Source organism: Megalobrama amblycephala, linkage group LG13 (genome assembly GCF_018812025.1).
Source record: "Megalobrama amblycephala isolate DHTTF-2021 linkage group LG13, ASM1881202v1, whole genome shotgun sequence".
Lineage (NCBI taxonomy): Eukaryota > Metazoa > Chordata > Actinopteri > Cypriniformes > Xenocyprididae > Megalobrama > Megalobrama amblycephala.
The window spans coordinates 30,769,298-30,794,441 of NC_063056.1; the positions used below are offsets into that span (position 1 = coordinate 30,769,298).

General features: G+C 35.9%; 1 protein-coding gene across 10 annotated transcripts in view; it reads right to left on the minus strand.

The window, feature by feature from the left end:
* Positions 1-1,590: 1,590 nt before the first annotated feature.
* syngap1b (synaptic Ras GTPase activating protein 1b) overlaps positions 1,591-25,144 on the minus strand; it is a 161,333-nt gene continuing 137,779 nt past the window's right edge. For 4 of the 10 annotated variants that reach the window (XM_048152830.1, XM_048152831.1, XM_048152829.1 and 1 more), the window contains 2 exons: positions 17,086-17,158; positions 1,591-6,544 (listed from right to left, as the gene is read on the minus strand). In XM_048152830.1, the coding sequence (XP_048008787.1) occupies positions 6,263-6,544; positions 17,086-17,158 (355 nt within the window). In that variant the 3' untranslated portion in view covers positions 1,591-6,262. Of the gene's footprint in view, positions 10,210-13,047; positions 13,110-17,085; positions 17,159-20,551; positions 23,416-25,144 lie in introns of those variants that run through there. The other 6 variants (XR_007179020.1, XM_048152832.1, XM_048152833.1 and 3 more) reach the window with 6 other exon arrangements.

Consider the following 25,144-nt stretch of genomic DNA (forward strand, 5'->3'; position numbering starts at 1 on the left):
TATGATGGTCCTTAGCTGGTTTAAGCTGGCCCTGAGCTGGAGCTAGTTGCTTAGGACCAGCACTTGACCAGCTTAAACCAGCTCATGACCAGCTAAGGACCAGCATAAACCAGCTCAAACCAGCTTCCATGCTTCATAACATATCTAACCTGCATATGCTTGTTTTTTTGTTTGTTTGTTTTTTAAAGCAATTATAGTAATACACTGGTATTTTGTCAGAAATGTGCAATGTGTTTTCTTTTTGTCATCTTTTCTCACTGTCTTCAGTAAATCAATTGATCACACAGAGATAAATCACTGTATATTTCATATATTGTAAATAATGGCTTTGTCTAAAGGCACATTGTAAATAAGATTTTTATGAATGGAAAATGTAGTCAGATATGTAGTTTTCCCTCTAGAAAATGTTCTCAAAATGTTCAGTTTTAATCCATCCCATTTTCCAGGCGCTTATACTTCTGAGTTTAGGACAAATAGGCTATAAATATGTGTGAAATGTTTAAATATAAATGGATTTAGTAAATGGGTAAGATATAGTTTCATAAGGCAAAATAATCTCATGTTCATTACAGTAATAAGAAATATATTTCTATATTATTTAAATGGTAAAGTTATTCATCATAGGAATTTGTTTGTACTGCCTTAGTAATTTCATCCAACACATTCTCGTCAACCCCTCATCTCTGGACACGATTAGCAGGCAAACCATCTGGCATTACCTGGCAACTGCATTTGTGAATCATCAACAGAGAGTTTTAACACGACACAACAATACTAAAATCATAAGTGTCCATCTTGTTTCTTCGTTTATATCTTCTACTTTGAGTGAAGTCCGTGATAAAAATGGATTTTCCCAGATACATAGATAGATAGATATATAGAGAGAACGATAGATAGATAGATTGATTGATTGATAGATAGATTGTTAGATACATAGATTGATTAATTGGTAGACAGATAGATAGATAGATAGATAGATAGATAGATAGATAGATAGATACATAGATACATAGATTAATTAATTGATAGATAGATGATAGATTGATTAATTGATAGATTGATTAATAGATAGATTGATTGATTGATTGATTAATAGATACATAGATTGTTAGATACATAGATTGATTAATTGATTGGTCGATAGAAAGATACATAGATTGATAGATTGATTGATAGATAGATATAGATTGATTAATAGATTGATTGATTGATTGATTAATAGATACATAGATTGTTAGATACATAGATTGATTAATTGGTAGATAGATAGATAGATAGATAGATAGATAGATAGATAGATAGATAGATTGATTGATAGATGATAGATGATAGATTGATTGATTGTTAGATAGATAGATAGATAGACAGATGATAGATAGATAGATAGATAGATAGATAGATAGATAGATAGATTGATTGATTGATTGATAGATGATAGATGATAGATTGATTGATTGTTAGATAGATAGATAGATAGATAGATAGATAGATAGATAGATAGATTGATTGACATATTGATTGATATACATAGGTACATAGATAGATAAAAACATCATTCTCAATATCATAAATGAATTCAATAAGAATTTATTTCTTTATTCATCTGTTTAATTGATTTAATTTCTATAATTAGCCCACCCGAAAAATATAAATTCAGATTTATTCAAAAAGAAATGAAAGTCTTCAACAGCTTTGAATAAACTAAAGAATGATGAAATGATAACAGCAGTCATATTATTATTACAATAATAACCATAATTCAATAACCAGAATATCAACATTCATAACAAATCCAAAAAACATTGGCAATACACTCTGACATACCACTCTTTCTATTAATATAATATATACAAAAAGAAATAAAATTCCCAAGTGTCTGCCCTTTTCAAAAATGGAAATTTAGGGGCGGGGCTTATGGCTTGTCAAGAAAGATGACTGTGATTGGCTTATGGCTGACAAAGATCAACTGAAGTTTATTAGAAAGAGGCACATCATGGGAACTCCATTCATTTACAGGGGACAAAGAAGCGATTACTTGCATGGAAGAGTTGCTAGGCAAGTAATGAGGGAATAAAGCATCAAGCCATATAAAAGGTCAGTATAGTAAAATGGGAACGTCTTCTCACAAGAGCGACCTTCTAGCGGCGAGCCAAAAAAACCTCATCTGATGCACGGCACCGCAATTAAATTGAAAGCAAGAGGAGAAGCAAAAGCTGCAAAGATTAGCAGGTGATGTCTGGAAAAGTTGATATATGCATACATACGGTAGGTATTAAGCCTATATATTTATGTACAAGCATTGCTTGGTCACCCAGAACCTGTTACAAAACACCTCAATCAGTGAGAAAATGAGTGCAAGCTTTAGACTGGCGGACCACGTGGCGGACTCACGGCGATGCATCGTAGGTTTCAGACTGCGTACAATCAGCCTGAGCAAAAAGTGCTTCGAAGACATCCGCCGACGAGTCGCCAACTTGAGTTTTAATTCCCACAAAGTTCCGTTATGCTTTTTCTTGTCCACATATTGAGAAAAAGGGAAATCGGTGTAAAAGAACACATTCTGTACACTGCATATACAAACATACCTTATGTACAAATACGTATATATATATTTATATTTATATTTATATTGTATAACCATACATCCAGTATATACACAAAAGACTGTACACACACTGTATATACACACAGTCACCCACAACATTATTCGACCTGCATGATCTCTCAACATTTATATTTTTGTCTAGTGGTGTAAAAAGGAAGCAGAGAAATGTCTGTGTTGCCCGGCAATGGCGTCCAACGAAAGGAAATAAAGTTAAATTTAAAACAGCAACTTGGCTTCGCTTTGCAAAACTACCCACAATCCTACAAACGTTCCAAATTTCGAAATAAGAGGATTCCACATCCAAACAGTGTCGTCCATAAAATCAAGAACTCCACAGCGAAACGAAAAAGAGTTAAAAAGTAAAAGAATCCATCTTTCTTTCACATACAAAGGAGTTACCGAGGATCCAGGACGTACAGTAGCAAAATGCGGGAAGGGGGAGCAGGTAAAATAACAGGTTGTCGATATATTTCTTTGCAAGGAGATTGTCACAAATTCACGGATCTAAAAAGGATTATTTTCAGTTCTTGTCTCACATTACCAGCATGTAAATATGTGATTTCATCTGGGTGAGGTCCAGTCAAGAAGTAGAAAACTGCCAGGAAACAAAAGTTCGGATATTTCCAGCCTCTTACCAAATCCGCTGAAGGGCAAATCAGCGTCTCTTGAGAAAAAAAAGAAAAAAAAAGGCTGGGCATATTCAGTTTCCCCAAAATAAAAGACATGATTGAGACACAGGCAGGCATGACAGGCAGAGCTAATGTGGCATATGAAGATCATAATGAGAAGAAGTAGAGGATTGTTCAATATCCTACATGTACTTAGTAAAGAACCTAAAAAACAGCACCTTTGAGATTGATCTGATCCACAGAACCTCTCCAGCTCTCTCAAGGAACCGCCTGCGCTGCATGCGACGTCATCTCTCGTGCTGTTCAGAGGCACGTCTGACAGATGTTAAGCATCCCAAACTGTCATCGTATCAAATTAGATCAGAGAGAGGGCACGTCCGAGGAGGGGAACCTATGTGTTTTTCTTTGGATCGGCTCTGGCACTGAGTCAAAGCCTCAGTTTCCCCTCTGTCAACCAACCGAATCGCGTGACAGCGCCCTGGAATTAAACCCTGGCCAACCTGAAGAATGTCCTTGGTGAGGCCTCCAATTAGGTTCCAGATTGTCCTCCATGAAGCTTTGTGATTGGCTGGAGATGCAGGGAAAAGAGGAGGTGCTTGATGAGCCGCTGACCAATCACTGCTACTAATCTCAGAGAAGAAATGGACTAACTACCAAAACAGGCAGTTCAACTTAAAATGTGTTTTTTTTTTTTTTTTTTCCAGTTTGCATTAAACTGTGAGGCAATTGAAAGTTTACCTGAGTCATTCGATTCTACGTCTGAGGTATATTCATGTCATGGCACATTTATCAGCCGATAACCCTGTTATCCCATTTCTCTCAACCGCTTTTGGGACATAAACAAAATTGCCTGTTGATTATTACTAAATGGAGTAGAAGTCACTTAAAGATAGCCCTCGAAGCTCTTAGAAGCTAAAATGGCAATCAGTCCATTCTCCTCTCTAGTGCCTTCCCAATCTTTAAATATTACAGTACAGCTCAGTGTTTTTATTGTGCAGTTATGATTTAAGTCTCCTCGCTCTCATCTAGGCCTGCTGTATTGGTGTAGCTGTATTACATACAGAACTTGAGTAGTTTTCAATGCAACAACAAGGCAGTCAGCAATGAATTGGGTTACAAATGAATGACTTGTATCAGCGAAGCCACGTGAATGTCTTGAGTCTGTAGAAACATGACAATGAACTGATTAATCGTAAAACAAACAATAAAACGGAAGCTGTAGTGAACGATGAGGAATACAATCAGTACCAGATGGCAGTGATACTCAAATGAAGAATTATAGCTAGCAATATTTCTGTACAGTACATAAGATCTGATTTTAGCTATCTAACAAAAAAAAAACAAAAAATTGCCATTCAACGGCACCAAAAACTACATTAGAGATGCTTGAGCAACTTTAAAGTCAACATGAAATCAAAATTGACACTGTATGCTTTTAAAAATGCACATTCTTGCTTTTATTTTTCATAATTTGTATATTTCCTGTTGCTCAAACAGTACAGCATGGCAAAGCCAATGTCATGGGTTCGATTCTCAGAGAAGGCATGAATTGATAAAAGCTATATTTGGAATTCAGTTTGGATAAAAGCATCTGCCAAATGCATAAATGTAAATGGAATGATTATTTGGTGCAAGTTACTTTTTCAATGCACCTCATTCTTGGTCTTATTATGTATGATGATTTGGCGCATGGTATTCTATATTAAAAAAACAGGGATGTTTTCATAATCTTTTAACAAAATATAACTTGCACCACCTCTGAAAAAACATCACAAAATCATTTAAATTGAATTTTCAGCCACCGAAATCCAATCCAATAAATTCCTAAAAGATCAAATTTACCCATTTTACTCAAAAACATGTCACATTATAGAGGTAAAATTGGTTGTTTTCAAGTTGACTTTGAGTTTAAAATGTCTTTTAAGACCAAAAAACACACAAAGTTCTGCTTATTTGAAATATCAGCTCACTTCGCATCATCCGTTTTGAGGAAAACGCATCTGTATAAAAAATGCCTTATGACCACAACTGCATTCTGGCCTAGCATCTTATTTTAAGAAAAAAGACAAAAGGGTTTTGACCTGACAGAGATCACCTCACGCTCACCTCATGTTGCACACACACACATACACACACATTGAAAGAAAGTCAAAATTAGCCTGTAAGGAGATGAATGGGAGGATGAAGACATACTGTATATGAACAGTTAGGACGATGACAGAATGGGAGGCGGTGATGTAACACAGAGCAATGCTTTGTGAATCCATAGCACCAGTTAAATACACATAGGTTCTGAGATTGAGAAGAGAAAACATTGCACAAGTTCAGTCTAGTGAGGCAATTCAAAGACCACAAGCGCTTTCCAGACATTGTCCACAAAAACCCGAGTCACGGTCGGACTCCAAAGCTCGATGTTTTCAGCATAACATTGAGGCCGAAGAACACATCAATCTCTCCTAAATGAGCAATCTCGAGAAGAGAGTGGAGTTTGCACAACCATTTCTGTAATTCTGCCATCCTTATTCTTGTGTTCATTTGAAAACCCTGTCTAGAGATACAGAAAGGCACTAGGGAAGCCAGATGACAAGACAAAATCCCCAAGACAAAGCTGATGTCTGTTCGTGGGTCAAATTGGGATCTCTATACACTTTGAAACATAAGTTTGCCCACCGTTCCCGGGGTTGTTCCCGGCTTCTTGGAATTTCTTTTTTTTTACACAATATGAGGGAGCTCAGTCAAAAACCTGGAACCTGAAGCAAGCACTTTCCAGTGGTTTAGTTGACCTGTGGTGGCAGAGGTACTGTACGTGCATGGGGCTTTTAAATTTGATCCAAAGAAAAAGTGATGTTGGATATCGGATCCAATGGAGAGCCCTTTTGTTTCGGATGGTGCAAGTAATGTCCCGCCTCCCACTTGTCCTCAGTCTAATGTACAAAAAAAACAGAAAGAAAACAACCGCTGAGGTTTCATCCTTATAATGCGGATGACAATAGATGTGACTTTTTCTTCGGAATTCCTAAAAATTTTCTCAGATTTGGTCAACGTTGTTATTGACCTGCTCCCCCTCCAAACTTGCCCTCGGTGCCGTTGCTGATTTTTGGTTGCCGGGGAGCTCTCCGTTTGGCCGGAGTTGTGCGTGAGGAAGAGAATGAGGAGGGGGGGCTAACGGGAAGGACAAGATTCCATTCGGGGGGGATCGGGTGGAGGATTTGTCCGAGGGAGAGACTCCAACAAAGCCAGGAGCGCTGGTCATTTCTCCTCCAAAACTCACACCGGGGTCTGCTGAACCCAAGGCGGAAAGCTGCTTTTCCTAGCGAGACAGAGAGAGAGAGGAAAGGGGAGGAGAAGAGAGAGAGAGCAGGTGGAGCAGGAGGGATGGAAGGATGAAGATTCCACACAAAAAATCAAATGGAATGAAAAGGAGTTCCCATGGCAAGTAGATCGATAGGGAAGTACAGAACAGGAAGATCAAAGGAAATGGAGGTCACGGGGTCAGAGTGAGAGAGAGAGAAAGAGAGATTTGAGGTGACGAAGGATTGGAAGAGCAGTAAAGGAGGAATAAAACAGGAGCATGAGTTGTACAGCAGAGGAATGAGAAATATCCATAGAAACGCTCAGGGAAAGAGGGATAGACACAAAGAAAAGGAAGAGAAAGGGATGAGGAGGGAATTACAAATGCTGTTGATACACTTGTGCTTTTGTGAGGTTGCACTGCAGAAGACCAGAGTGGTTGTCAGTGACACAGAACGATTCAAGTCCTAGTTATTGGATTTTCTTTGGTAAACATACCCAAAATGTGATTTTAAGTAAAAAGAACAATTTATTTATTATTTACTCATTTATTTATTTTGCATTAAAGGGGTCATAACATACTTTTTTAATTTTTTGTCCACTGTTTTTGGATCAAAAATATATATTGGATCATTCAATTCTTCTTATTAAAAGTACCAATTATCAAATATGTAATGAGGCTATGTAACATGTCCCATAGTTCACATTTATTTTACTTCAAAGATCAGAAAATATGATATGACCCCTTTAAAATAACAGCTGAGTGCATAAAAGAGACTAGCATGCAACTGATGCAACAGTGTGATCAATTGTAGAGAACACAGGAAGTGAGAATGAATATTTATGTGGAATGTAGGTGCTTTTTGTTCTACTATCACAAGCATATCTGGACTGTTGTGACAGTCTGCATTTGCAACAAATGTGCTTGACAGTGTTACGCCAGCCCAAAGGGCTCTATGGAACAAATCATGCTTTGTTTATATTCTGTAAAACTAAGAACCGTAAGATCTTACAAATAACTCTACTATCTTGAGCTGATTTAGATTAAGTTGCAACCTATCTACTATATTATAAATGTTTTATTTAAAATAGTTGATATTATATTGCATGATTATACAATTTTGATATTTTATATCAAAATGTATTTGTTCAAACCAAAACAGTGTCAAATCCACTATTTAGAATTTCAGGGAGTTTTCACACTTGGTCTGAATCTGAAGTTACAATTCTGTTTCGAAATGCTGTATGATAGTGTCATCAACATGTTTACCAATTAACTAGATAAGAATTTACAAGTAGAAATCATATTGTTTTTATTAACCCTTAAAAACAGAAGTACCATGCGCTCAGGTTGTTAATTAAGCAACATCGCATAAGCAAGAGTGCTGTTTTTCTAGACAAACATCACAATTCTGAGAAACTTTTTTTTTTTTTTTTTTTCAAACTTTTAAATTTATTCAAATCCGCGTTCTCAACACAAAGTAGCCGGTTTTGTTCCTGAATGAATCAGTGGTTTTGAACGAATTGGTTGAATGCTTCACTGAATCATTTATATGGCCAGTACTAGGCTGCATTTAACTCCACTTTTAGACATAGGCAGCATCTGAAATCGCATACTCTCTTGAGTAGGTACTTATTTTGAATAAGTAATTACTTTGTGACCACTAAAAAGGTATGTTCTGCACTCTAAAAATAATGTGTTGGCTCTACAAAAAAACTGTTTGCATAATTTCTTTTTGAGTTATGACAACTTTGAGTGAATTTACGTTCAACCAACAAGCTACATTGAGTTGAGGAACTTAATAATTTGTAGCATAAACACAAAGTTTTAAGTTGATCACTCAAAATAATTCAGTCGTTCCAACTACCAGTTGTAGCCCTGAAACCAATTAATCTTATTTATTTCAGTACAAATCAAATTTAATTTAATGAACAAGATATTACTTGTCACTGGCATTAGCATAGTTATTGCTTAGAGTCAATATGTTTACCTTCATGTATCTACTCTTCAGCACAATGGAAACAAATAAATTAACAAATAAATTAATTTAACACTTAATTTCAACATTTATTTTCCTTATCCTGTCCTATGCAAAGCATGCTGGGAACTAGAAATCCACTGCCTAATTTCCAAAGTTATCAAGACAATTGTATTAAGTTACTACAACTTAATTTATTTATTTATTTATTTTTAAAAAAGCTTTTTAAAGTGTATATAGTATGAATGTGTATAGTATGGGCCGTCCTTTGGGCGGTGCAACTGGTGCGGTGCTGTGCTTTCAGGGGGTCCCATGCCGAAATCACAAATGGACAAAGGGGGAGTCCTCCGGAACGTGATCACGAACCAAGGGGGGCCCCACTTTCTTTAACTTGTGCTGGGCCCTATACTACATTCGCCATGTTGTCATTACCATGTGAACTACCAGCATCAGTTGCATCTGCCATTTACAAACATGGGATAGTAAACTTTTTGCCTACTCATTAATGAGTACTGTGAATTCAGACATATACTTCTTTTGTCACATACTATATATAGAGAAGTATGCGATTCTGGATGCAGCCTATCGCTAAGCACTTCCCTAAGCACTTCACCTTGGGAAGTCCGTTCAACTTTGTCAAGTGAACTAGGGAAGTTTATTTGGACAGACCCTCGACCCCTCGATTTTGACTGAGGGAGTGAGTCTACTCTTCTGTACACTTCAGGCAGATCAAAAGACCACAATGCAACACGATTGTGATGTCACAACAGCAACTCGCAGTGCTCGCACTTAATTTATCCACAAGTGATCAAGGGCTTAGGTCCTTCCATTTTTAAACCCATTGCAAGGGTTTCAGCAGCAGTGGGCACTCATTGCAGTGTAAGCAATGACGTACATCCGAGTGAACGAGACAGATGGAAGTTAGTGAGGGAAGGGCATAAAAGAGTGGACTTAAACACAGACCTGGTTTCATACCTAAAGGAATTAGCGTTTTTGAACGAATTGTTTGAGTGAAGGATTCAATGACTCACTCATATGGAGTGTACTTGCTTTGTGCCTAAATTAATATGTGTTTTTAAACAAATTGGTTGAGAAAGATTCAGTGAATCACTCATAACAGAAAACACAGTCACTTGTTGCCACCTTCTGGCGTAATTATGTAACCTGCAGAAAGTGTCACACTGAAAGCATTGCAAATGATATATCATATGTTCTATATTCTCATCTATCAGAATATTTGTATTAATCTGATAATTTTGTAATAAACTTTTTAAGTTTTATATATTTAAGAAATATTTGGCTAATATATTACAGGTCAGATATTATTCTGTGTTTAACACTTTTCTTTTTTTACTATATTTACAGTAGTTTCATAGCTAGTGTATTATCATTGCTGGTTAAATTATATTGAACTTCATGGGTCCGCTCCATAACAGAGGCTCAAGTGTGAAAACAACCTCAAGCCCATGTCTGCCACTAAAAAAAAATAAAAAAAAATAAAGGGATAGTTTGACTTTCAGATTTTTTGCCATGTGTGGCTGGGCTAAGATTCACATATAGTGGAGAGACACCATTTTTATTTTGCTCTTATCTTCTAATCTTACCTACAGAGGTGCAGTGCAGTGCCAAAAGCAGCCTCAGCTCATTTTATATCTAAATCATGTTCAGTGTGTTTTTCATCATGATCAGTCCTTTTCAGTGAAGTCTGTATTGGGGTGGAAACATTGGAGTTAAATCAACCTAAAGTTAAAGCTGAGGCTAATGCATGAGAAACTCAACAAAACAACATGACAACAACATTTGCATTTTACATTTGTTGATAATATGTTTTACCATTCTAAATATACTCACCTGATACTCGTGTTTGACTTCATTCTTACAAGAATTATAAGTGAAGGGCTCAACTTTAATAGGTTCTATGTTTTAACACCAAGGAATTTGCTTTGGTTCCAGACTGTTACATTAGCGAAGTGGCTAGCTTTGCTAACATAAGTCAGTCTGACTCTGTTTTGGTGCAATTTCTTTCTCTTCTCAATCAGAACCTAGTATTTGAGAATGAATATGGAATTAGCGTTGGGGAACGGAGGTTTGGAGCTAGCTGCAACACTAAACAAAGACAAGTGATGACGACAACAGGAGTAAAGGGTGCATCTCTGTCAGAACTGCAACTCATACGACGGTCACTTTTGTCTGGAACCATTGCTTTTCTTTGGGTGGTCAAATCGAAGTCCTGGTTGAATTGGTCTGTCAGGTAATTTAGGTTCAAAAGAAAGGGTTCTGATGTGTTTCTACAGCTCTTTAGATGCAATTACACCCAGAAACCTTTAAAACATCATCTGGAGCAAACTAAATCATCAAATACATCGAGTAACACCACACACATTCACCTTTCATTTTCATTCAGCCTTTGAACGTTTCATGTCCTAATTTAGCCAAAAGAAACAGTGTAAAAAATGAGTTATTAAGGCAACCTTGAACATTACATTTCTATGCAACAAACTAGCGAAACAGCTACACATCACTTAATGCACAAATGTCTACACAATTACTTCTATTGTAAACCACCAGAAGCGCTCTAAACACTGCAACAAAAGCATGAACACGTACATACACTCACACTCATCCGGGATCTCATGCACGCTGATAACCCACCCCTGACTCCTGTCAGGGTGGCACGGAGAAAGATACGGAGATTTCCCAGAATTCATCATCATCTGTTTCAGAGTGCAATGGTGATGATGTAGATAGAATGAACATGGTGATGAGAAATCCTTCGCCTTGCACTGAGCCATATACCCTGCCTACCTCGATTTTATGTCAGAATATGCTGAAATTATGACATTTTGCATGGATGTGAGGTGAAGCCTCCTGCAAAGCAAACAAACAAACTCCCAAAAAACAGCATCTCTATGAATCGGGACATGGTAGCAAAAATGATTTTTAGGATACTCAGCATTTGATAATGCACTTGTATCCAAATGATGTCATTACATTTGTTTTTATGTTTATTTTTTTCTGCAGTATGCAAAATGTATGAAATCTATCTATCTATCTATCTATCTATCTATCTATCTATCTATCTATCTATCTATCTATCTATCTATCTATCTATCTATCTGTCTGTCTGTCTGTCTGTCTGTCTGTCTGTCTGTCTGTCTGTCTGTCTATCTATCTATCTGTCTGTCTGTCTGTCTGTCTGTCTGTCTATCTATCTATCTATCTATCTATCTGTCTGTCTGTCTGTCTGTCTATCTATCATCTGTCTGTCTGTCTGTCTGTCTATCTATCTATCTATCTATCTATCATCTGTCTGTCTGTCTATCTATCATCTGTCTGTCTATCTATCTATCTATCTATCATCTGTCTGTCTGTCTGTCTATCATCTGTCTGTCTGTCTGTCTGTCTATCTATCTATCTATCTATCATCTGTCTGTCTGTCTATCTATCATCTGTCTGTCTATCTATCTATCTATCTATCTATCTATCTATCTATCATCTGTCTGTCTGTCTGTCTGTCTATCTATCATCTGTCTGTCTGTCTGTCTGTCTATCTATCTATCTATCTGTCTGTCTGTCTGTCTATCTATCTATCTGTCTGTCTGTCTGTTTGTCTATCTATCTATCTATCTATCTATCTGTCTGTCTGTCTGTCTGTCTATCTATCTATCTATCTATCTATCTATCTGTCTGTCTATCTATCATCTGTCTGTCTGTCTGTCTGTCTATCTGTCAATCTCTATCTATCTATCTATCTATTTGTCTGTCTATCTATCTATCTATCTATCTATCTATCTGTCTATCTATCGTCTGTCTGTCTGTCTGTCTGTCTGTCTATCTATCTATCTATCTATCTGTCTGTCTGTCTGTCTGTCTGTCTATCTATCTATCTATCTATCTATCTATCTATCTATCTATCTATCATCTGTCTGTCTATCTGTCTGTCTGTCTATCTGTCAATCTATATCTATCTATCTATCTATCTATCTATCTATTCTATCTGTCTATCAATATATCTATCTATCTATCTATCTATCTATCTATCTATCTATCTATCTATCTGTCTGTCTGTCTGTCTGTCTGTCTGTCTGTCTGTCTGTCTATCTATCTGTCTGTCTGTCTGTCTGTCTATCTATCTATCTATCTATCTATCTATCTGTCTGTCTGTCTGTCTGTCTGTCTGTCTATCTATCTGTCTGTTTGTCTATCTATCTATCTATCTATCTATCTATCTATCTATCTATCTATCTGTCTGTCTGTCTGTCTGTCTGTCTATCTATCTATCTATCTATCTATCTAATCTTCAAATCTCTTTTTAAATTCCTCAAACTACATAAGGCCTACATAAAATAAGGCTTTTTTCAGATTTTGTCAAGCCAACATTCATTCTAGAATAATAAACACTGACTGGGAAGTAGAGGTGCATATGACTTTGTGCAGGCGAGGTGCGGTGTGTGTGTGTGTGTGAACAAGTTTAGTGTACATACAGTGGATGTGGGAGGAGACAGAGGTGGAGTGGGCGGGTCACAGTCAGGTGAGTCATTACCTTTGCATTCGCAGTGGGACGGGTGCAAGGCGGGGCTGCACTAGGATGGACTGCCGCCTCCCCTAAGAGAAATCACCGTATCTCATCAACACACGACAGGAGAAGAGGAGAGGACAGAGAGGTGTGTATGTGAGGGTGTGTGCCTGTGCACAGCAGGCAAAGGGAGCGTGTGTCCGACTGTCCGTGAGACGGGATCGGCATGCATGTGGACATACGCACACACGCACACAAAAATACACACAAATTCCCAGACAAACATTTAAATGTCCACCAAATTACACACACAAACCTCACCACATAGTAAAAGGCAAACAAAATCTGTGCTGAAGCTCTCAGTGCCATGTTGGTCATCATAATGATTTTGCAGCCAACATGCAGCTACAAGATAAACAAAATCTCTACAAATTCAATAGAATTGTTCTTCAGCTCTTAAAATCTGAATCATTTGCGAACAAGGACATGCTACTGGCTCAATGCACCTGACATAATAAAAGTGGCGGGAAAAAACAGCAGAACAAAAACAAACAGCGTGTGAACGTCTGCCAAGCACATGAGCAAACACAGAACTGACAGAGACGCATCATTAAAAACTATGGGACAGTTCAAAAACAGGGCACTTTACAAACACAAACTTCTCTTGCTGAAATCAGAGCGGCTTTGGAAGAGAATATGATCAGTTCTATGAGTTTTTATAATCATTTAAAAAAAGGAAGATATTTTATTACAATTGTTTATTAATTGAATTGAAATCAAATGACTTTATAATTGATATTAAAGTCACCATGAAATCAAAACCAACAATTCTGGCTTTATGTATGTAATATTGCAGTGTTTATTGTAAATTATTTATCCGTGCAAATCATTATTTTAATTTGGCCTTGTAATCTTTAATCAAAATAACTTCCCCTCACTCTCTCAGTGTTATCTCTTCTCTGATAATGTTTACCGGTGTGAGGGCGGGGCAACCTGTCACTCATGAGATCCACCAATAGCAAACCACAACCATCCAATCAATTCCCAATGGACAAAATCAAGTCCCGCCCTACATTTTTTCCTTGTTTGAAAAGCCATTTCACTTGGCTGTACATCAAAATAGGGGAGTTTCTTCCATTTCATGCATTTCCTAATCATCAGATTAAAGGATATTATAAGGTGAGGCCCAGATGTTTTTAACCAACCACATTTGGGTGATTTAAACATATTAAAACATGTTAAAAGATAATGTTGCCTTCTGAAACCCTGCAGTTGCACCTGTTCCAAGCGTCTTTTGATGCCCACCTCTATAGAGCTTCATCTTTCTTTCACACACTAATTGTATTCTTCTGTGCTGACTGTGCTGAACGTCCATCTGAGGTAATTCTGTCTATTCAGCAGCCTCCCTGATCCCAGAGTTGTACGTGCAGCTCATACTCAACTCGCTCGTTTTATCTCATCTTATCTTGTCAGAAACAGGATTATTGATTTTCTTCTTTTCAAAGTCACATTGGAAGTCGATTAAGATACAGCTGGAGATTCTGTGCACAGACTGGAACTGCTGAGAATTTGGTGTTTGTTGTAACATACAGTACAGCGATGCACCATTTATGAGAAATCAAAGCATAAAAAGAAGCGAGGGATGACACATGGAAAGAAACATGAAGCATTTGACATCTTTACTGAAGGTACTAATGCTTAACTAAATATTTCTCCACTCGAGGTAAGGCAACACTGAGCAAATAGTGCTCCCAAAATTATTATGCAAAAAGTATTTCTGGATCTATCTCATTGAAAAAAAATATCTATAATACCTCAAATAATCTAAAAATATAATACCTAAAGGTGCCCTAGAACCAGTTTTTACAAGATGTAATATAAGGTGTCCCCTGAATGTGTCTCTGAAGTTTCAGCTCAAAATACCCCATAGATTTTTTTTAATTAATTTTTTTAACGGCCTATTTTGGGACATCATTAACTATGCACCGATTCAGGCTGCGGCCCCTTTAAATCGCGCGCTCCCTGCCCCCCTCGAGCTCTCGACTATAATACAGTGCATTTACAAAGTTCACACAGCTAATATAACCCTCAAATGGATCTTTACAAAATGTTCGTCATGCATATTGCATGCATGCGTCGGATCATGTGAGTATAGTATTTATTTGGATGTTTACATTTGATTCTGAATGAGTTTAAGGCTGTGCTTCATGGCTAAAGCTAACATTACACACTGTTGGAGAGATTTATAAAGAATGAAGTTGTGTTTATGCATTATACAGACTGCAAGTGTTTAAAAATGAAAATAGCGATGACTCTCTTGTCTCCGTGAATAAAGTAAGAAACGATGGTAACTTTAACCACATTTAACAGTACATTAGCAACATGCTAACGAAACATTTTAAAAGACAATTTACAAATATCACTAAAAATATCATGATATCATGGATCATGTCAGTTATTATCGCTCCATCTGCTATTTTTCGCTATTGTTCTTGCTTGCTTACCTAGTCTGATGATTCAGCTGTTCACAGATCCAGACGTTAATACTGGCTGCCCTTGTGTAATGCCTTGAACGTGGGCTGGCATATGCAAATATTGGGGGCGTACATATTAATGACCCCGACTGTTACGTAACAGTCGGTGTTATGTTGAGATTCGCCTGTTTTTCGGAGGTCTTTTAAACAAATGAGATTTACATAAGAAGGAGGAAACAATGGTGTTTGAGACTCACTGTATGTCATTTCCATGTACTGAACTCTTGTTATTCAACTATGCCAAGATAAATTCAATTTTTAATTCTAGGGCACCTTTAAATGGAGAGCAAAAGGAGACTGCTGTTTCTCATAAGAAAAGACAGCAATTATCAAAAGATAAGATCTCAAACTGCTCAGATTTTGTCAAGATATGAAAATAAATAGATATCTATATTCAAATCTAAGAGATCTCAGTATGAACTCAAACATTTCTCATCAAGAGCAAATGATCTGAGCTATGCTACATTAATTTATAGCTCTATATTCTTTTGATGTGATAACAGTTGTCTAATTGGTTTCTATTTGTTTTTCTTTGTAATTTAGGGGAACCATCTTAATAATTCATACTTAAATGAAACATAATAAATAAATCTATTCAAGGGGTAATACCTTAAATATTTTTATTATTATATTTTTCCCCCTGAAATCCCCTTTTTAATGTACACTACTGTTCAAAAGTTTAGGGGTCAGTAATATTTTTTAAAAGAAATGTATCATTTTATTCCGCAAATATGCATTAAACTGATCAAAAGTGACAGTAAAGATATTTATAATGTTACAAAAGATTTCTATTTCAAGTAAAAGCTGTTCTTTTGAACATTCATTTAAGAATCCTGGGGGGAGGAAACGTATCATGGTTTCAACAAAAATATTAAGCAGCACAGCTGTTTTCAACATTGATAATAATAAGAAATGTTTCATATTAGAATGATTTCTTAAGGATCATGTGACACTGAAGACTGGAGTAATGATGTTGAAAATTCAGCTTTGATCACAGGAATAAATGACATTTTAAAATATATTTAAATAGAAAACAGTTATTTAAAAATATTTCACAATATTACTGTTTTTACGATCAGATAAATGCAGCCTTGGTGAGCAACTTCTTTCAAAAACATATTTTGAACGGTAGTGTATAGTCATGGGTGGTTGAATGTTAACATTTTGGGTTTATGACCTGATTAATTTTTTTTTAGCACAAAGTTACTGTGTGTTTTCATAGAACAATAAACTCTCAAATCAAAAGATCAAGGAAAAGTTGATACTTTAAGTTTCCTGAGCTTAGAAAAAGATCACCATCTGAGCAATAAAACATTCCTATAGCATCAGGATGCTTCCTTCAGTGCTGCTCTTCCTCAAGTGGATCAAATCTGTGAGTGCTGACCTACTGAAAATAATACGGCAGTCCTGTAAAGCGTTCAGACAGGCATAGCAAACAAGCAAAGACACATTCCAGCGTGGACGCAGATGGACAGACACGGACAGAACGGTCCAGGAGAAATTGACAGAGAAAAAGAATAAGAAGACAGACCTGGTCTGCGAATATCCTGGGTTTGTGCTCAGGCACCACCCCTACCCTCAGCTCGTCTTCCACAGCCATGAGTCTTCACGGAAAACAAGAAAGCGAGGGAGAAAGAAAGGGTGAAAGAGGGAGACATTATTAGTTACAAAGCACACAGACATTAAATCAACAATAAGTGTTCATCTGCCACAAATATCATATCTAAACGCTTTGATTGTGGTATAAACAATAGTAGTTTGCATTGGCTCCAATCTGGAAAGCATACTGTGAAAAACTCTATCAGAAGCATGCCATATTATGTCATTATGACATATTTCCATCATCCCATGGGAATAAGTGAGCTGATAAATGAAAATGGGCCACATAGTATGGCTTCTAACGACGGCTGCCGCTTTCACTGGCAGCTTATTTCAGCAATTACACGCCATTGAAATGGCCGCCAGCGCGTATCAAAGTGACGTTCGGTTTCATACACAAAAACAGGGATGTTTTCATATCTCCACATGAACATTTCCTCTTTGGAAATCACATCAGATGCTGTTTTTAGGCACAAGTGGCAGCAAAACGAAGCACTTTAATGAGCCAGATATTGGTGTGATTATCAAGTGAATGATGGCTTTCTAGGGAACGATGCGTTTGGTTTGATTTATGTTGACAAGACGACACGAGCACATGACGGTACATGGGAAATCATGTGATATTACATGTGTGCATCTGGGTTGAATATGAAAGGTTTCATTGGATGGGTATCATTGAGCCAGTTTGGAGACATTGTTTTGATATGATATGAAATAGTCATGAATGATACATTTATTTATTGCAGAAAAAGGCTCATTCACACCAAGCACGATAAACATTCATTCTAATGCAAAAGAATAGCAAAGTTCACACCACAACTATAACAGCACAGAGAAACTATATAGTTGGAATCACTTTCAGAACAATGTTTTTTTGTTTTTTTTTTAGTTGATGAACGATAAAGACATTGACAACCAATCAGAATCCATCCTGCTTAAAAGAGCTCGAACATTTAAAGCGGCAGATGACAAAACTGCAGCATGTTCTTATAATAAACGATTAGTTATCTTTTTTTGGTGTGAACAGGTCTTAACTTATTCTAGTCTTTAGCATTTATTCTAGTAAATAATGAATTCCACAGTTTAGGTTTTAAAACAATACAATTGGATATTTTATTCCATTGATAAATGTACATGTTTTATATTGCTTGTACAAAATTCAAATGCAAAAATAAAAAATAAAACAAAGACAAATTTAGTGCTTCAAGACTTCTAAAAACAGACAGAAGCATCCAATTTATTCCAGATATGCTCAGGCCTGTTTTATATGCAACAGTGTGATTGTTTATTAACAAAGGTCAGACAAAAGGTCATGGGGTCAGACACATTTCACAAGCAGAGGTCAGAGAGGGAATCATTAATAAACCTTCATTGTGCTATTTGTCATCGCTACAGTTATTTATTGCACACAGTTTGGCTACAAGAGTTAAATATATATCATCTCGTATACAGAATATATATGATTCTATGCTCTATATTTCTGAATAAATAGCTTTTAAAAGAATTTATAGGGAAGCAATGTCTTTTCTAACAGTATAGATTATTTAATACACTTATTTTTATACATCAGTTCAATATATGAAAGACTAACAATGGAAAACAAAAAAGGCTAAAAAGGCTTATTTCAGTGCAAACATTCCATATTCTTCAAAATTATTATTTATATCAACATCACATTACAAAAGAGATTTTCTAAGAATTTATTTCAGTCCTAAATTAATTCACTCTTTATGTTTCTTGATCTATAATTCATATCTCTATGTTTATTTCACAAACAGCACCACACAAAATAAGATATTCGTAAGCATGACAACTCACTTACCTCATGTTTAATATTCTATACTGTATCGTATAATTGTACATTGTACATTTAAAATAATACCAAAACACACTCAACGCAATATTAATTTGTTGTGTTAATATTCATCTATGAGGATGAAAACAGATCCAGGTCAAATTTCACCCTAAAATCAAAAGAAAAAAATATTATATTTTGCATAAAGATAATTAAACTTATTTTGTATTTTGCATTATGACTTTTAAAAATAAATAAATAAATAAAAACCAGCATAAATTTAAGGCTGTGCAATAAATATCATGATATACAAATACTTATTTCAATTATATATACATATCATATATATCATCACTGCCTTAAATTAATATTTTTTCTATTGATTTTAGAATGAAACATGACCTGGACCATGTTTTGTGAGATTCAGTCATGAGTTTGAATATTAGAAATCATATGTGGCTTGTATTTGAAAACAAGTAAACACAAGCCTCTTTCTGAAGCTTGGAAGTATCTGCTTTTATTGCATATTTCAAAATAAATGCTCTTGACACTGAGACTGATATTCCTGCAATGCCTGAACAACTGAAATCCAAATGTGATGAGGAGTGGTTGACACATGAGATCGCTGTTCTTGTGATAGCACATAGAGATATGGAAAACATGAACATCTGAAATATGATCTCTTCTGATGAGACACTCATCACACAGTATGTTTGAGAACACAGTGAAGAGAGAAGTGCAGAACTTGAACAGGTAGTTCAGGAAGAGACGATTCTGTGTATTTTCAATGGGCCTGTTTACACCTGATCACTTCATGTGGTTTTATTGATCAGATAACTATCTGATTTATCAAATAGATTACATTTACACTCGGCCACGTAAATGTGTCTCAGCAAAATGGATATAAATCCGATCTTCAATTCCCAGACTCTAAAAAATAAAACATTGGTTCAACAAAAAAAAATATGTTAACGTTTTCCACTAGAATTTTTAACTTAAGCCAATTGGGAGAATTACATTAATTCAAAGCAATATTTTGAGTTGATCCAACATAATGTTTTAAGTAAGGTGAAGACGTTTTTTTTTTGCCACAATAAAAACACATTTCTAAGTAACATTAACTTAATAATTGCCAACATGAATGCAACTATTTAAGTTGATCCAACATAATGTTTTAAGTAAGGTGAAGACGCTTTTTGGACACAATAAAACGCATTTCTAAGTAACATGAACTTACCAAGCACCGCTTGTCACCATGATGGTAACTCTCCAAAAACCCACATTAACACATTAACTCTTCTAAATTAGCATAACAAAACCCTAATTACTGCTAAATCTCCCTTACCATTAATCTTGTGCAAAAAACATTATATAACACTTAATTTTAGCATTTACTCTCCCTTTCACATGCCATGGGCAAAGCATGATGGGAAATATAAATCCCAGCCCAGTTAAAAGAAGTGTTCATACAACTCAAAACAATGAAACACGTTTACACGTCATTAGAATGTATTTTACATTAAATACATTCTAATGTAAATTATGTTAAACTATGACAAGTCATGATAGTATATCGAATCAATAGGCATAATTTGTGTGTCATCCAAGCTCAATAAAATAACAATTACAAGTAAAAAGTCTAACAGCATTTCAGAACTTGATTTTTTATTTCACAACAATATATATATTTAAGTAATGACTAAAGGTCCCCTGAATTAGTTTTTAGAGTGCACGCTTTATGCAGATTTAATGGAGTTCACGTCACCGATAGCAACAAATATGAGCTACATTTTATTGGTCATCACACTGTAAAACTGAACAGTGAAATGAGTTTGTTTCACTCAAATAATAATGAAAGTTAATTGTGCTTAATAGAAAAAAGTTGTGTGAACTCAAAATTTGAATGTAATAAGCTGAACTTAATATGATTGAGTTTTGCATCAGACTGTATAAGGAAAATAAATGTCAAAATTAAGTGTTATTTTGTGCGTTTTTGCACAAAATTAACATAGGGAAACATAAATTAGTGTTTAATGTTGTGTTGTGTTGGGATTTACAAGGGGTTCCGTTATATTAGTTTTGTAGGGTTACCATTGTGCTGAAGAGCAGAGCCTGTGTTTAGGTTGAGGATGGGCTGCAAAACTTTAAGACCATATATACTGTATGTTGTTTGATTATATACAGTATATAATGACAGTCTCTTTTATAGCATGTGTTATTTGCTATCTAACATTTAACCAAGATCTGATTGTGATGTTTATGTAAATGAAGTGTATGTAATTAACATGATGAGTTGGGCGAGGCTGAGACGTGATTGTGATTATGTGATTGTTAATGAGAGACACCTATGCAGCACACTGACCTTGCTCTTGGCCACGCCCCACTTGTCACAAAAATTTTAAGTTCTACTAACTTAAAAAAATGAGTTCGTTTACTTAAATGTTTTGAGCATTCTGAACTTACTGAGTTTTACAGTGTAGCAAATTTCAAAATCAAAGACTGTAATAGAAGAGAGTGCGGAAACAGCACTGGTAAGATCATTACTTTTAATGAAGATGATTGTGTTTTTGCACATCTGCGACTTACTTTTACTTTCATTTGTGGCAGTTTGTGCGTCAGCTTGCTGAAGAGAAACTCATCTGCGGCGATGCGTGATGCAGTAGCGCTGTCACATTTGGCTATGACATGTTATTTAGCCTATAACACGCTCTCACACGTTTATTTTTTAGCATTTTTGGGAGGAATAAAATTGGTTTCAACAACCAGATGCATTTGGACTTGTTCGGGTTCGACTGAAATGCGCCCCAGACCACCTCCTGAAGTGGTTTGAGCGATCCGATTTAAAGTCCACCTGAAATCAAAATGTAAGTTTTTTAGCTTTTAGTATTCATGTGTTAGCCTTAAGGTAATGAATAAGCTGGTGTGCTCCAAAATAATGACAAAATTCACATTTTGGAGATATAAGCATTAAAAACTTACAGTCTCTTACCTCCACTAAAATGGATCATGAATTTTCATGACTTCAACACGGACTTTTAGTCAGATCAAATCAAATGCTATCTAGAATCTAAAGCATCCCGCCCCCTACATTATAAATAGACCATGAAGCTGCAGCTAAAATTGGTCACTTGTTCACATGTTTACTATTTTCTATATGATGAATGGTGCATAGTGCACTATATAAAGGATAGCGAACGGTTCAGACAGTGTAAAAATGCTTTCCATTGAGGCGAATGAAGTCTGGTTTCACGTTAGTGTCAGGCAAATTGCCGCAGAGCGCACAGAGTCTGAGAGAGACACGATAGCACATATCCGCGAGTCGGCGCAGACCAGACAATGTATCGGACCCATTTGAATTCTGTATTTTAAAGCGATATGGAGGAGAAACAGTGAGAGTTCAGAAGGAAACTGAGGCTTTACAGAACTCAACAGCTCTGGCCGAGCTGTGATATAAACAAAACACTATTGGCTATTTTAAAAAGGGGAGGAGCTGTTCGATATGTCCCGCCCTGTCTTCCTGTTTCAGTTGAAATTACATCACCACACTGAATAATGCTACGCTTTCCAAGGCACTTCAGTGGACCTTTAAATCCATCTCGAATGTGTTTCAGAGGGCATTTAGACCTGGACTTTTCACGATTAGATGGCTATTCGATCAGAGAAAACGCATGAAGTGACCAGGTGTAAACAGGCCCATTATGTTCTGCTACAATTACTGATGGTTATTTTGGAAGAGAAATCCCCAGCACCGTTTCTGTTTCAAGACAAATATGTAGAAGCCAAATAAAGGCTTGCCTAAATACTTTATTATTACAGCTACACAGATTTTCACTCATTAAAGGATCAAATCAGCCTAATGAATGAAAATTGCATCATCATTTACAAACCCTCATCTCATTCTTAAACCAGCATGACTGTCTTTTTTCTGTTAAACACAAAAGTTGATGTTGCTTTTATGGTGTTTTTATCCTTATTGGAGCTTGAGAGGTAAAAAAGCTGTGTGAAGATTTAAAAAAAAATCTCCTTTTGTGTTTCATTGAAATATTAACAGGTTTGCAAACACATGAGGGTGAATAAATAATCACAAAATTTCTATTAATGGATGAATGATCCTTGTAAGGGCTTTTGAAAATGGCCTTTTTTCTTTCTGAACAATTTCGTTAAACATTAGCAATTCATAAAGCAATTTCTTTTCAGCTTAAGCACAATTTATGACACTCTGTTCATGTCAAACTTGTTTCCTCAGACGGCAGTGCTTAAAATGACAAATACATTAACAATACTGCAAACATATGACTGCCTCAATTACAAACACATCCTGTTCGTCCTGAGATCATTCCAGAAAGGTATTGCACTAACACACGTCAAGGAAGGAAGAGATGATGATTTATATTTTTATGGCCTTTTGGGAGTAAGAACCCAGGTCTCCCTTCACCATCTGAGTGTCTTCACTCCATGTCTTCATTCCTAGAATTGGATTGAAATAGCAATATACTCTGTGACACAAAATATGCAGTAAATGCTGCATTACAGGAAGTTACATCATCATTTCATCAACCAATGGGTGGGGTGATGTCATTTATAACAGTGAAGCAAAATATTGGGAGATGCGTCTCTGTAGATTCACAAAGCCGCAAAGAATCCAAATAACACAGAGTAATAAAAATGGTGAAAAGAAACAAAAAAACAACAGGAAGGAAATAAACCCAGTTCATCAATTAAAAAAATAGCTTTGTGATGACACACATCACGACAATTACAAGAATGAGAAGTCCATGTGGAAAGATGTGGTGAAACTATTATACATAAATGGCAGACAAACCCCTTGTAAAATGTATAAAACATATATACAGTGACCTTAATAAGTATTTGGAAATCTGCGCCATTCTTAAACATTTCTTGAATGTCAGACAAAATATCAGAGCATGCATCTGCAAACAAACACCTTCGAAAACAAGTACTTTGCTTTCTAAACAACCCCCCAAAAATGTTGTCTTCATTTTGAACAGTATAAACTACCATTGAAACGTTTGGGGTCAGTAAGATTTTTGAAAGACATTATTACTTTTATTCAACAAGGATGCTTTAAATTGATGAAAAGTGACAGACATAATCACAGTTTATAATGTTACATGAGATTTCTATTTCAAATAAATGCTGTTCTTTTGAACTTTCTATTCATAAAAGAAGCCTGAAAAAATGTATCATGACTTCTACAAAATATATGAAGCAACATAATTGTTTTCAACATTGATAATAATCAGAAATATTTATTGAGCAGCAAATCAGAATATTAGAATGATTTCTGAAGGATCATGTGACACTGAAGACTGGAGTAATGATGCTGAAAATTCAGCTTTGAGCTCAGGAATAAATTACATTTTAAAATATATTGATAACACTTTACAATAAGGTTTCATTAGTTAACATGAACTAAGAATGAACAATACGTCTACAGCATTTATTAATCTCAGTTAACGTTAATTTCAACATTTACGATTACATATTTAAAAATAAAAGTTGTATTTGTTAACATTAGTTAATGCACTGTGAACTAGTTGTCAAAAGTACCAACTTCGATACCAAGTCAGTACTGCAATTTTAAAAATGTGACACTTTGAGCACTGTTGAGAGGATTCGTAAACACCTCTGATTGGCCATTGTGTTCACGAGCTCAACATATATGTCTGTGATTGGCTACAATGATCAATGCATTTGAGCGTTTGAAAGCACACAGAAGTGTTTGAATTTGAGAGCATTTTGAAAGCCTATCAGTGGACAGTCAGCTGACAGACGCCTGCTTTCAAAATGCTCCCATGTGTATCTGTGTAATTGATGTATATTTACAACATTTTTTTGATCTGATGAGTGCATGAACACAATGGCCAATCAGAGGTGTTTATGAATCCTCTCAACAGTGCTCAAAGCGTCACATTTTTAAAATTTCAGTAGCGACTTGGTATCGCAGTCTGTACTTTTAACAACACTACTGTGAACCAACATGAACAAACAATGAACAACTGTATTTTTATTAACTAGCATTAACAAAGATTAATAAATATGGTAACAAATGTATTGTTCGTTGTTAGTTCATGTTAGTTACATACAGTACCGGCAAACTGGTGAAAAAGGTGACATGTTTACATAGTAAAGAGTAGTAGGGGGGTCTGGGGGCATTCTTCACCCAGGAGAATTT